Source organism: Anabrus simplex, chromosome X (assembly GCF_040414725.1).
Source record: "Anabrus simplex isolate iqAnaSimp1 chromosome X, ASM4041472v1, whole genome shotgun sequence".
Lineage (NCBI taxonomy): Eukaryota > Metazoa > Arthropoda > Insecta > Orthoptera > Tettigoniidae > Anabrus > Anabrus simplex.
The window spans coordinates 116,625,934-116,640,434 of record NC_090279.1 but is presented as its reverse complement, the minus strand read 5'-3'; the positions used below and the strand labels follow the sequence as shown (position 1 = coordinate 116,640,434).

The 14,501-nt window shown below is 42.2% G+C and overlaps 1 protein-coding gene across 4 annotated transcripts in view; it reads left to right on the top strand.

Annotated features, from left to right (window-relative positions):
* Positions 1-10,527, top strand: part of LOC137503204 (ankyrin-1-like) — a 176,147-nt gene extending 165,620 nt beyond the window's left edge. For 3 of the 4 annotated variants that reach the window (XM_068230719.1, XM_068230720.1, XM_068230717.1), the window contains one exon: positions 8,003-10,527. In XM_068230719.1, coding sequence (XP_068086820.1) covers positions 8,003-10,273 — 2,271 coding nt within the window. In that variant the 3' untranslated portion in view covers positions 10,274-10,527. The remainder of the gene's footprint in view (positions 1-8,002) is intronic. The other variant, XM_068230718.1, reaches the window with a different exon arrangement.
* Positions 10,528-14,501: the final 3,974 nt, after the last annotated feature.

Here is a 14,501-nt window from a genome sequence, read left to right as displayed (position 1 = left end):
GCCCTAGGCTCCTGCTTGTTACCAAAACCGATGGGCAAGACTTCAAACTGGTGAAGTTTTTTTTTTAGTAGACACGTCAAAGGTGTCTACAGCAAACTCGAACACCTAAAGGAAATGTGCAAAGGTAGTTTGTTGTTCAAGATGCTCACTGCAGTTCAAGCTGATCAGTTGATCAAGTACGACCACTTTGACGAGATCGCTGTCGAAGTAGAAGAGCACAATTCTTTGAATCTTGTTCGTAGAGTCATCTTCCACCACAACCTGATCTTGAGCACAGACGATGAGTTGATGGAAGACATGAAGAAGCGTGTCGTGGCATACGCCGGGCGCTTTATGTTGTAGACGTTATCAACAGTGCTTTCGCAGTATCTTTTAACTTGTCACTGTTACCAGAGAAAGTCAAGATAACAGCCAATCATTGTGATATGGAGTTGTACATTCTGCCTTCCATGCAGTGCTAAAACTGCCAAAGGTTCAGACACATGGTATCTGTTTCTTTTATCAGTCTATGTGTGGTACATGTGGAAAAGAAGCTGATGGCGCAGAATAAATCAGACCTGTGAACAGGTGCACTAACTGCCCTGGTCTTCACTCGAGCTAGAAATTGCCCTGTCTATCTCAGTGAGAATAAGAACCAGGACATACAATCTTTGATACCAGGAAGCACACCTAAAGTTTAATTTCATCAATGCACCTGCTAAGCAATACGGCCTGCATCTAAGAAAAGAAGACTGAACACATGACATTAGATCCACAACCATTCTGCCGCAAGTGAGAAGATTCAAGTATCTTGGTTTTACGATCACTGACAATGGCGGTACATCTCCACGCCGCTAATTCAAAAATTGCACCAATTGAAACTTCTCTACTGGAGAAACTTGGAACTTTAACCCCTGAACTAATTCAACGGTTATTCAGAAGATGTCACTACTGTAAATTTGGTAATTTTGAAGTGTTCTGAACTGTATCTATTTTGATTTGTGTTTGTTTGCTCCGTATCAAGAAGTTTGGACATTCCCTAACAGATGTCCCTACCAAAACTTTGATAATGCACTCTGGTGTAAAGGAATGAACTTTCTTGAAGAAATTTAACATTCATAAGTTTTGTTTTCACTAAATTTTGTTCTGGGGTTTGTGGGTTGGCAATATAAATCCTTTCTTTCCGCCCGTGTTGAATGTAACCAATCAGGAATTTAGGTAATTAATTTTCCACCAATAAGGTGTTTCTTTCTCGTCTTGTGTATTAGTTTTTGCTGTTATCCAATAAAATCGAAAGGGTGTGTCTACTCATTCCTGAAAGGTCTCGAATGTTCCACGAGGGTATATAAACTGCTGATTTTCTTGTCTCGGGGCCACTTCAGTAACATCTTTCTCAGTGTGTGAATATGTAGCAGGGGGCGGGAAGCGCCTCTTTCTTCAAGCAGCAGTTCATCTACAAGGTAATGGCCTGTTAACATCTTCATTTCTTGCTAGCTCAGCAGTTGAACTCTCAGGGAGGGTTCGAAACATTTAGTATGTAACCTACCTTTTTAAAATGTAAAGTCTTTTCTGTCTATGTAAAATCTATAAATTCTAAATCTATAAATTACTGTAAAGCGGGGATAGAGAGTGCATCACCCTCTCGAACTCCCCTTCATTTTTGAATAGGAGGTGACTGCGTTTTCATAACCGTTCTTATTTAATGTAGTAAAGTTTTCTCATACGTGTCACCTCCCTAGCTTGGAATTAGCCCCTGTATGATCGGCCTAGCGCCACGTAGGTTTTAGACAAAAACTTGGTGTAGGAGTGCAAGTTACCGCCTCCATTCAATTTTGTATTTTGGGCCATTTACTTAACCTGTTTTGTTTTCATTCATGCGAAGGCCCGGTAGGTTGGGTATTAATTATCCCTGTTTCCTTGTGTGCCTTAAGGGCAGATAGAAATGAAGTTGTTGTAGCCTTTGATAGGCTTGTAAAATTGAGAGCGGGTCTGCTCTTTTTCTTAACATTGTAATTAGGAGCAAGTGCTCCTCGTACTTAGGGGTTTTCTGCCCTTTAGCAATTGTGGTTGTGAGTTGGGAGCTCAGGAATTAAACTTGGGACTCGAAGCCCAACTCTTGTAACGTACTGTAAGGTGTTAATTTGTTGATCTGCTACTTGGTACCTGTTATACTCTGTTAATTGTTGATTTTGAAAAGAAAATATAACCTTTGTTAAAGTTTTAAATTAACTTTAATTTTTTAGTTGAGACCTATTCCAGCCCGCACCTTCTTTCACCTCTAACTACCACGGATATCTACGTAACAAGTGGTAGCAGAGCGTGGTTTCGATTCACGGACCTCTGGGTTATGAGCCCAGAGGTGAATGCAAGGATATCCTCAGCCCAGATGAAATGGAGAATAAAAACTGATGTCACTTGCGACTGGAAAATGAAAGATAATTTAAACTCAAAACTCTATCGTACTGTTATCCGACCTGTTGCACTCTATGGTTGCGAATGTTGGCCAGCTACGACAGACAGACCGTCGGCTGGGAGTCATGGAGACTAAGATCCTGGACAGCTGGCATCACTAAACTGGGTCGCATCTCCAATGATTTCACCTGGGAGAGATTTGGCATTGCAGCGATTCAAGAAAAATCCACGAGAGTCGTCTACAATGGACATGTACTAAGGGCAGGCATCGACACTATCGTGAAGATGGGTTACATGTTAGAATTCACTGGTAGGTGATCAAAAGGACGACGAAAATAGCAATGGGCCGATACCCTTCACAAATATCTGAAGAGCATCAGTCTTCACCCTGACATGGTCTAGGACAGAACTAAATGGAGACAACGAATCCATGTAGTGGACCCTGCCAGCAGGAGGGACAAACGTTGAAGTAATAGAAGAATGCAGCTGCTAAGCCACTAGACTTGAGCATTATAGTACAGAGTTTACCAGGTTCATCATTTCTTCCAGCAACATCTGTGAAGTTCACTGTGGGCTAGGCTGCAGATGCCCCTGTGAGCAACGCTGTAAAGAGTAAAAGCTCGAAGTCGGGGACCTCCCAGCCTTTGACCACAAAGAAGCCTGTTCCAGCTTAAAAAAACCACGCCCCCTCTCCCAAGGGGTCGACAAAAGCCACGCCCAAGACATCTTCAGATGGAGAAGGTAGTGTTTAGGTTATTAAGTGTCTCGCCACTTACAACCTAAAATTATTTTTAAAGTCCACGCTATGACACCCTTACAGTGGAATGTTGACGTCTGTGTCAGCTAATCAGCCAGTATAGTCTTTATTCAAGAAACTAATCTCAGACCAAATCATCATGTGGTCTTAGGAAATTTTAGACTATACTCAACAGAATGGAATTTTGCTAACAGGGCTTCTGGTAGTATTGGTATTTTCACTCCTTTTGAACCTACAGTGAAGCGGTTTCAATAAGACCACCAACTGGAGGCAGTAGTGGTATGTGTTCAGTGCCTGTAATGTTTTAGAATGTTTATTTTCCACCAGGCCAATCTCTTAGTATTAGTGATGTAATGAACCTCATAGATTGGCTCCTACCTCTTTTCCTATTATTGGCGATTTTAATGCCTACCATCCATTATGGGGCTCTGAAATGACTTGCCCCAAAGGAAGGGAGTTTGAGAAGTTAATAGGAGAGCTAGATTTATACCTTTATAGCACAGCAAAACCAGCACACTCAGCGTAGCAAACGGTTATCTTCAGTCATTTCTCAGATGTGCCTGTTTACGGGAATTACCATTCCGATTCGCTTGCTCTGAAGCAGGAAGCAGAACGTCATCCATCATCTATGTTTTACTACTCACGCTTCATGCCCTTTATGGAGTGGGAACTCCGCAGCACCTTGACGCTTTGCAAGGACACAGCTCCCGGAGCAGATAATATCCATAACCAGATGTTGAAACCCCTCAGTGAGGTTAGCCTGTTGTATCATCTTGGAGTGTTCAACCGAATCTGGATAGAGGGTAAGTTTCCGTTAATGTGGCGAAAGGGCATAGTAATTCCTCTCCTCAAGCCTGACAACGACTAAGTTACAGACCTATATGTCTCGTCAACAGGCTGTGTAAACTGTTATGAGAGGATAGCAAATCGATGACTTGTGTGGTATTTGGAGAAAAGAGGACGTTTTTCGGAGTATCAGTCTGGCTTTCGAGCTGCTTGCTCCACCACTGACCACTTGGTATCCCTGGTGAGTTCTATCCAGGATGCATTTCTCCGAAAACAGCATTTTGTAGCTCTTTTCTTTGATTTGGGAAAGGCCTATGGCACCACATGGCGATATGGCAAACTTTCAGCCCTACATCAGTGGAAATTCTAAGGTAACTTACCAGTTTTTATTGTGAATTTTTTGTCCCTCTGTTTATTCTGTGTCCGAGTAGGGAGTACATATTCGCAATATCACGTTCAGGAAAATTTAGTCTCACAGGGATTGGTTTCCAGTGTTACTCTGTGCATGGTTGCTATAAACAGTCCATCGTTATATGCGGACAATTTTGCTCTGTATTATAGCTCACAAAATATGGCAATCACAGGGAAACAATTACAGCAAGCTATTAGGAGAATGGAACAGTGGACCTTAGAACATGGCTTTCGGTTTCCAACCGATAAGACCTCTGTTCACTTCCGCTGGAAGCGCACTCTTCATCCCCTTTATCCACTACCTGCGGTAGACACATGGGGGCTACACGTGCATCAGTTAAAAATCAGATGTGTTAAGAAACTTGAAGATTCTTAGTGGCACTACGTGGGGGAGCTGATTGCACGGTTATTTAGACTACAGCAGTGCAGCATGTGAGTCAACAAGTAAAATCACTCTTGATAAACTGATTAGTTTCCTCCACAGCTTTCTGTACAAGTCCCATAGTCTGTTCGCTGAATCTAAACTCCTATTATCATTGCTATAAAATATATCTGCCATGAAAATTAGCAAGTACCGGTAGGCCTACTTAAGTGACAGGTACCGGTATTTCATTACTCCAAACTTGCAAGGGGCTGGATTCCCTGCAGATTGAATGATTTGCTGTCAATTGTACCACTAGAATAGTTTCCTAAATTAATAACCATTTTTCAACTATAGTATCTAATTGTCCTTTCTGGGTCCCACATTGTTTTCTCTTTGCACAACCACATCCTGGACATAGGAATTCGAGTGACCAGCTGTCACCTCACAAAATACTGTGTCAAGAAGTTTACAAACGTCACGAAGTTTGAAAGTGGTCTTAAGGCTGACAACGTAGCATATGATCTGGCTCCATACCATCTCTACTGGGTTTAATTCACCGTGGTACATGGGGTTGGACTACAGTGTGGCCCACTTTTTCAGTTAAGTCGTGTGTTTTAATGGAGAGGAAACTGATGTGAAATCTTTTATTAACCAAGGTAGAGTATGTTTTGTTCTGTTAAAATACCGTATTATCCTGTGTGTCAGTTTTTTATCTCCACACATACAGTTGAAGAAAATGCATTACGAAGAATGTATTTGTTACTACTAGTTCAAAACACTTATCACGTGGTCACCTCAGGCATTCCTCTTACCTAATTCAGTAGGACAGACTAGATATTTGTATTTTCCTCAGCCAAACTTTGCATTCTAGTTACCCATTATTATTCCCCTGGTACCTTCACTGATTTTGATTTTGCCATTAGTTTATCTAGATTGAATTCGAGCCTCACTATCGGCAGCAGTGGAAGAATGAGTTGAGTGTGGTGACAGGAGAATGTAGAAGTTCATGCTGAAAGAACTTGACCAAGCTAGTGGCCTACATAGTGCAGGTTGAGTGGCTTTCTGGAGATAACTGTTGCCAGATTACATTCTTTGGATTCTCACTTCCACACTATCTCTTTTGTAGCCTAGTCCCTGATGTGAAATCTCTTATTATTCAAGGTGAAGTCGGTTTTGTTCCATTTATATTATCCTGTGTGTCAGCTTGTGATCTCCAAACATACAGTTGAAGATAAGGCATCATGAAGGATTTTTTGCAAACTGTGGCTCTGAAAATCTATTGCCATTAGTGTGATTTACACAGAACAAAATGGAAATATGATGTTTACCGTCAGACCTTATTGCTCAGGAGGCATCAGTTTCCTGTGACATATCAAATTACAAACTTCTCCTTGGTAAATGGCAGCATATATTGAGTCTTCTGTTACTAATGAAGGTACCACTTCCTGAATTGTAGGCTAAACTGTGGTATCGGAGAGTTCAAAATGACAGGTCAAACATCTATACTACAAATAACTTCTTCAGCTTTTTCATTCATCAACTGAGCATACAATCCTTCTTTATTTATTTCCTTCATTTTGCACAACCTGGCTATGGTACTACCAAATACAGTAGAGACAATACGCGACACTCAGCGAGATATCGAGGGACAGCTATTAGAGCTCTCTCTAGCAGATTGACCTGAGAACTACTGATTCTGTCATAAGAGCACGTGTATTTGTGTATGTGAAGTTTTTTGGTGTTATTTATGCGTTTTCAGTGAGCTGACATAATTAAATAGTGGCGTGTGTCATTCCTTGATATCTCCTCTCAACATGAGGGGAAAGGTATGTGCTGTGTTTGGCTGCAGTAACTATGAAGTAGAGAAGAATGTGCGGTCTTTCTTCCGTTTGCCTCGTGACAAGAAAATGTAAGTAATATTGTGTTTGCATATATATTCTTCCAGTGGCAAAGAGATGTTTATAGCCTTCATAATCTTCTGACCTGCTCGACCCATATTTAAACTGGCTTAAAATATAATACGCATATTTTATTGTATAGTGCAGCATTTAACCTTCAATACCGATGTGTTGCTGTAGGTGTGATCTCTGGGTTTGATTTAATTCAGGAAAATACATATGCATATGAGTGTGGCTGGTTGTGTTCCAAGTTACCCCATTTGGAATGCCGTAATGCGTTGTCAAGCACTGAAGAGAATATGGGTGATTTAAGAAATGTACATATTTTGTTGAAACAATATGATGATGCAAATTTGCTTTACACTAATGTAATCTCATTATGGCAAGTATTGCTTATAGGGAAAGTTTGAATGTTTTTGAGGCCAAATTTATAGATTTTCTTTCTGTCAGTCGGCTTCAAGTTAAAAGAAAAATGAAAAGGAAATGAAATGGCGTATGGCTTTTAGTGCCGGGAGTGTCCGAAGACAAGTTCGGCTCGCCAGGTGCAGGTCTTTCTATTTGACTCCCGTAGGCGACCTGCGCGTCGTGATGAGGATGAAATGAATGATGAAGACGACATATAGACCTAGTCCCCGTGCCAGCGAAATTAACCAATGATGGTTAAAATTCTCGACCCCGCCGGGAATCGAATCCGGGACCCCTGTGGCCAAAGGCCAGTAAGCTAACCATTCAGCCAAGGAGCCGGACAAAAGGGAAATTGTCCAGCTCTTAAATGTAAATGCATTGGATCATTTGTGTAAGGAATGTGCCGATATTTTTGTTGACAAGTGTTTTAATATGATGATACAATGCTTTTAAATGAGAAAAAAGGAAAATCTAGTCGTGAACGTTCAGGCAGGAATTCTAAAGCTAAAAAAGTAATCCATAAATGAAAGATCAAGCCCTTTCACAGCAATCCATTTCACATCTTGATTATACTCGTATGTCCAATTTCAGTCTTTAAATAATAACCTGTTAAATAATTCTTCATTCATTTATCCACAATTGCTTTAGCAACTTTGAAGTTAATATCTTAGTAACACTTTCTTCCTAGACGTAATGTATTTATCCATTTCCGTATATACATTTGCACTGATATTTGAATTTAGCGCGAATTCCCAAGTCAAGCCACTAGGAGCGCCACTTGCGACTTGTCTCCCATTTTAACAAGGCTAAATCCGGAAGTGTCGCGTATTGTCTCTACTGTATTTGGTACTAATCAGCTGGCCTAGAAAGTTACTAGAACAATTATAAAATGGTTGCTGTGTCCGTGGCACTCTACAAATGAATCCATTTCCCTTCCGGTTATTCTGAAAGTGGCCAGTATCATAAAATTGGTGTTATTGTTTGTTCCAGACTCGGTGCGAACTGTGTGCGGCGGTCTATGAATCACTGGCGGGACATGTGGAGTTGAGGGAGATAAAGCTGAAAGAAGACACCAGAGTGCTGGAAGAATTGGAGAAAAGTCTCAAAGTGAGGGAAAACAAACTGAGAATGTGGGAAGAAGTACTGTTAGAGAGAGAGACCGTGATAGAAAAACGGGAGGAGGCATTTGAGAAGAAAGTAAAGGAGGTAGAGAGAGCATGTAAGAACAGAGAGGAGGAGGTGAAGAGAGCGTGTAAAGACAGAGAGAAGGTTGTTGAACAACGAGAGTTGGCATGTAAGAGGAGAGAGGAACTTTCTCGCCACAGGGAGTCTGAGTGGCGGGCCATGGAGGAAGGACCACACTGGCAGGAACTGCTCTCCCAGTATGATCCATGCCATGACATCCTGCAGCAAACACTAAATTGGGCAGCTCAAGAGGGATATATCAGTGTAGTGAATTTCCTCCTTGCAAGAAATCCCTGTGTGGACTGGAAGCGCTCAGCACTGTACCATGCTGCAGAGAGGGGACAGCTGCATGTCGTGAAGGCTCTGATAGAAAAGGAGAACAGTCCGGGTGGAGAGAGCATATTCTCTTTGGGAATGTACTATATCGATGTGAACATCGGCAGACTTATTCAAAGACTGCCTGCACTGCTTGTGTCAGCAAAAGAAGGTCACATGAACGTTGTGAGGTACCTGGTCGAGGAGGGAGGTATGAGTGGGGAGGTGTTGGGCAGTGCTCTTTTACCAGCTGCTCAATGCGGTCACCTTGATATAGTGAGGTACCTCACCACTCTAGATCATTCTAGTTGTAATGTTAAAACTAATGACGATTATACTCCACTCCACTGGGCTGCACATAACGGCCACTCTAAGGTCGTGAAGCATCTCACAACTTTAGACCATACTTCTCTCAAAGTTAAGACTAATGATGGTTATACTCCACTACATCTAGCTATAAGGGCAGGTCACCTTGAGATAGTTAAGCACCTCACCGCTCTAGACCACACTAGTCTCAATATTGAGACTAGTGACGGTTACACTCCACTACACCTGGCTATAGAGAAGGGTCACCTTGAGGTAGTGAAACACCTCACCACTCTAGACCACACTAGACTCAATGTTAAGTCTAGTTATGGTTACACTCCAATACATCTCGCTGCACTGTGTGGTCGCATTGAGGCAGTGAAGCACCTCACCACTGTAGACCACACAGGTCTCAATGATAAGTCTATTGGTGGTGACACTCCCCTCCACCTGGCTGCATGGGAGGGTCACCTTGAGGTAGTGAAGCACCTTACCTCCCTAGACCACACTGGTCTCAATGTTAAGACTAATAATGGTTGCACTCCACTACACACGGCTGCATTGCACGGCCACCTCGATGTAGTGAAGCACCTCACCACTCTAGACCACACCAGTCTCGGTGTTAGGACAAGTGATGGTGGCACTCCACTACACCTGGCTGCACAATACGGTCACACTGATGTAGTGAAGCACCTCACCACTCTAGACCATACTGGTCTCAATGTTAAGAGTAATAACGGTGACACTCCACTACATCTGGCTGCACGGTGGGGTCACGCTAAGGTAGTTAAGCACCTCACCACGCTAGACCATGCTGCTCTCAATGTTAAGAGTAATAACGGTGACACTCCACTACATCTGGCTGTACGGTGGGGTCACCTTGAGGTAGTGAAGCATCTCACCACTCTAGACCACACTTGTCTCACTGTTAATACTAGTGATGATGAAACTCCACTTCATCTGGCTGCACGGTGGGGTCACCATGATGTAGCTGAACACCTCACCACTCTAGACCCCACTAATCTCAATGTTAAGACTAGTAATGGTGTCACTCCACTACATCTGGCTGCACGGTGGGGTCACCTTGAGGTAGTGAAGCACCTCACCATTCTAAAGCACAGTCGTCTCAATGTTAAGACCAACACTGGTGAAACTCCACTACACGTGGCTGCACGGCGGGGTCAACTTGAGGTAGTGAAGCACCTCACCACTCTAGATCACGCTAGTCTCAATGTTAAGACTACTGATGGTTACACTCCTCTACACCTGGCTATGAGGGAGGGTCACCATGAGGTAGTGAAACACCTCGCTAGTCTCAATGTTAAGACTACTGAAGGTTACACTCAACTAGACCTCGCTAAACAGTGGGGTACTCGCGACCTGGTACACTTCCTAGAGCAGCGCTCACCAAACAAGGCAGTTACTCGGAACACACAAAGTTCCACACGACGATAGTAATGTAGCATGTCTCCCTCAAGCTGCAGTACGGTATCTACTCCTCAGAACTAGGCTGGGTTACTTTCTGCTTTCTTTGGAGGATCATTGCTACAGCGGTGAGGAATGGTGCTGCATTGTGCCACGAACTGGAAGTGCATGTTTGTCTGTGCCAACTTTTGTACATATGTAAATACATTATGATAAATAAATAAAAATAAAAAAATTAATAAAATGTGCATTGTGTCATCCAAGCCTCCATCTTCATTTGATGAAATTAGCGGCTCATACCTCCTTCGTTCTTGAGGATTGCAGACCGCACATCGCTTTCTAACATATTGGGAATACAGAACCATACACTAACTGTTGTCTGGAGTGAATTGTATCATCTAAATAAAGTGGCTGAAGCTGCCCTGAAGTATGAAAGTATTCTCTACCAGCTAAAGTCAGTGTGGATAGTTGGTTGCTTGTCAGCATTGTAGAACAACATCCACGTATGTGTCCTCTTGAGGAGAAATGTCTATTACCCAAGAGGCAACAAGGTAAGTGATTTTGAGAGAAGAGGCAGTGGAAGCCACTTGAAATGAAATGTATACCTTGATCTCACACAGGGTAAGTGTCTTTGAGACGACACGCAGTCTAGCACACTTGAAATACTATACTTAAGTTATCCATCACACAGAATACATTCAAGTAATTCAATCTTCTTATGGTAGTTTGAATGTTTGCCACCTCATTCACACTTTCAGTAGGTGATGGCAAATTTCCTGTACTAAGAAAACAATGGATTTATTTCATAAGCTAGCAGAAGCTCAGGGTCACACAACTATTTCATCAAGTCAGTTTTATTCAGTTCCTGCATTGATCCTTTCAGACGTTTTAGGAATGTGTTTGAATCAAGTTTCGAAGAAGGGTTAAAAGTACAGATGGAAACAAGCGGAAGATTGAACACTGGTTGTGTTAGCAGTGAATGAGAGAGTCAGAGATCTGCTTGTCCCAGAGCGTGATTTTGATTCTGCCAGAGTAGCTATATCAGCCTTAAAATTAGAAACCATATTTTACATTTATCACGTAATATTCATGAATTGCCTAATATATAAAGGGAGAGTGTGAATATGTGACAAGCAATTTCAGAAACAATTCGACCTATTCTGAAAATTCTTTCGTTTTCATTTTAAAGAGATTCTGGATGACATAGGAGCCCGCCTCCTTGCCGAGATCGTTAAGGTGTTGAAGTGTAAACGATCTGACACCGTGGTTAGCCGGTTCGATTCCCGTTCATCGAAAAAATTTCACCATCAGAATGTTGGCCGGCAAGGTAGGGAAGGTGATCGTATACAATTTCTAAACACTACATTGCGTACTAAACGTCTGCATTAAATTCCAAACTTCTCCGCAGTGCTCAGATGGAGTGAGGACATATGTTGATTGTGATCCGTCCGTCGGATGGGGACATAAAGCCTAGAGCAGACTCCTTGGTGCTATTTGACAACAGTAGGCAATGTGCCGGCACAAGGTTTCACCCTCTCCCTTCCTACTATAATATATCACATCATTCATTTCATATCATTAACTCCTCTCATGAGTTTGACTTCAGGAAGGGCATCGGCTCATAAAAACCCGCCACGACAGATTTATTTCACCTCATAGCCGACCCATAGAGAAACAGGACAAAGAAGCATTCTGAATAACATAGGCTATCAAAGGGTTGCCGTGAGAACTGTGATTTAGAGAAAAATTGGCAGCAAATACAAATCTCAAATGCTGCCTGAAGGGTTAGTTCTATTTAACAAAGGAACGCACAAGTGTATCTTAAATTCGATTTCCGAGAAGGAAAGGTTATACCGTATACATTTTTTTCGTATCGAATAGTTTCGCTGTGTTTTGTCTCATGCTCCTTGGTTTCTTTCAGGTACGGTAATAACTACTTGCCAAACCATGCTCAAATAGCATACAACTAGACATTTTTGTTAACATACAGGCTACTTACTATTACGGCGTACCTCAACAGGTGAGGAAGTACAACTCCTCTACGTAACACTAATCAGAGAGAAAAATGGAACACTTCAAAAAATGAAGGTATCGGCCGTAGAAAGGTAAGGGCCACGAAGAGGGAGAAAATGAAAGACTCCCTAGGATTCGCAAACCTAATAACATCAGGGCCGAAAAAGTGCAAGAGTTAACCAAGGAAGATTACAGGGGGCCCTGCAGGGAAATAAAATGTACGCCTGGGACCACTAAAAATGCTTAATCTATTCATCCTATAATGGACTCAGCGACTGTATTTAAAATTATATTTCCTAGAAAATAATTCTAAACATTTCTTCCGAAATTTTAACAGTATTTCAGAAAAATACTTTTTTTCCGTCTTTTACTATCATACTCTCTCTTAAGAGGGTCGTGTAGTTAAATAATATGTGAACCAAGTCACAGGGAAATGTACACCTGGGATCCTTGTAAGTGAATAAACTGCTTGAAACTGGAGGAGAGTCCGGCTCCCTGACTAAATGGTTAGCGTGTTGGCCTTTGGTCACAGGGGTCCGGGGTTCGATTCCTGGCAGGATCGAGAATTTTAACCATCATTGGTTAATTTCGCTGGAACGGGGGCTAGCTGTATGTGTCGTCTTCATCATCATTTCATCCTCATCACAACGCGCAAGTCGCTCACGGGTGTCAAATCAAAATACCTGCACCTGGCGAGCCGAACATGTCCTCGGACACTCCTGGCACTAAAAGCCATACGCCACTTCATTTTACTGGAGGAGAGCAGGTGGAATTATGGTTTATACCATACTTTTGAGGGATGGAGTGCGATGTCCTTACTCTGAACGAATAATATAAGCCACAAAATGGCTGAAACTGTTCCATTTAATTCGACAACTGCTACACACCTTCGTGAGTGATTCAGGGTGCCCACTCACACTCTCGCACGTTTCTTTATTTTTCGCAGTAACTAAGTACAAACCATATACAACTGACTCCGCTTCAATTTGAGAAGTGTACACTAGCGCCGCTATGTCCATTCTTGGCAAGGGACACATCAAACACACTCGGTCAGCTGTCACGGCATGGAGCTTCACAGCAAGATTTAATACAACAGAAATCGTTCTTATTTAGGCTGATGCTTTCACGATTTGTTTGTAGACATGATATTACGGTAATCTTTTGAGCTTTTGCCATGTCAGAATACAAAGTGAGATTCTTTACATTTCTCCCTCGAAATGTGAAGAATGTCACCTTGTGCTTATTTCTTGCTTTTAAAGGAAATCTGCGGGTAGCCTGATTCCTGTACCATAAGTCATTTCAGCAGCAGTGCTTTCATTCTCGGAAATGATATGTGAGCGAAGACCCGTAAGTACTAGTAGGAGCTTCAGAACCCAGTCGTCCGTAAGTTGAGCTGTCAGGGCAGTCTTTAACTGGCAGTGTCAGTGTTCAATGTTGCCACTTGACGCTGGATGGTATGCTGTGGTATTGATGCGGACTATACCCACTGTAGTCGTCAGACATTTGAAAAGTTTGCTTCCAAATTGCCTTCCACGGTCTGTAGTGATGATCTCAGGCACTCCGAAGCGAGCTATCCAGGTGGATAACAATGAGAATGCAACTGCTTCAGCTGTGATGTCAATAAGGGGAACTGCTTCTGGCCAGAGCGAAAAGCGGTTGATGATAGTGGGTAGATAACGGTATCCTTGAGACGGTAGCAAAGTTCCAAGTAGGTCAATATTACTGTGGTTAAATCTTGATGTTGCTGGTGGATATGTTCCAATTGCACTGTGCCCATGCCCAGAAACGTTGCTTTTCTGACATGGAATACAAGTTGACGCTGTATCTTTAATGTCTTTCTTAAGTGATGGCCAAATGAAACGTTTCCTTACGAGATTGATCGAACTTTTTACACTAGGATGAGACAAATTGTGGATGGAGTCTAAGATTGCTTTCCAGAATGGTAGAGGTTTTCTTGGGATGCATCACATACGAGGTCCATACCGTTTTGTAATGAAACTGCCTGGAATACCAGTGAGGATGTTTGCCTGGATTGTTGAGATTTTGCGATTTCTTCCATAAAGTTTGACTGATACCAATGGAAGAAATACTTGAGAAAACGTCTGCTGCAATGTTATCTCTGCCATGAGTATATCGTATATTTGTTGTGAATTGTCCAACAAAGCTGATATGACGAACTTGACGAGGTGAGGGTTTTCCCGAACGCTGTTGAAACATAAAGGTCAGTCGTTTGTGGTCATTATAA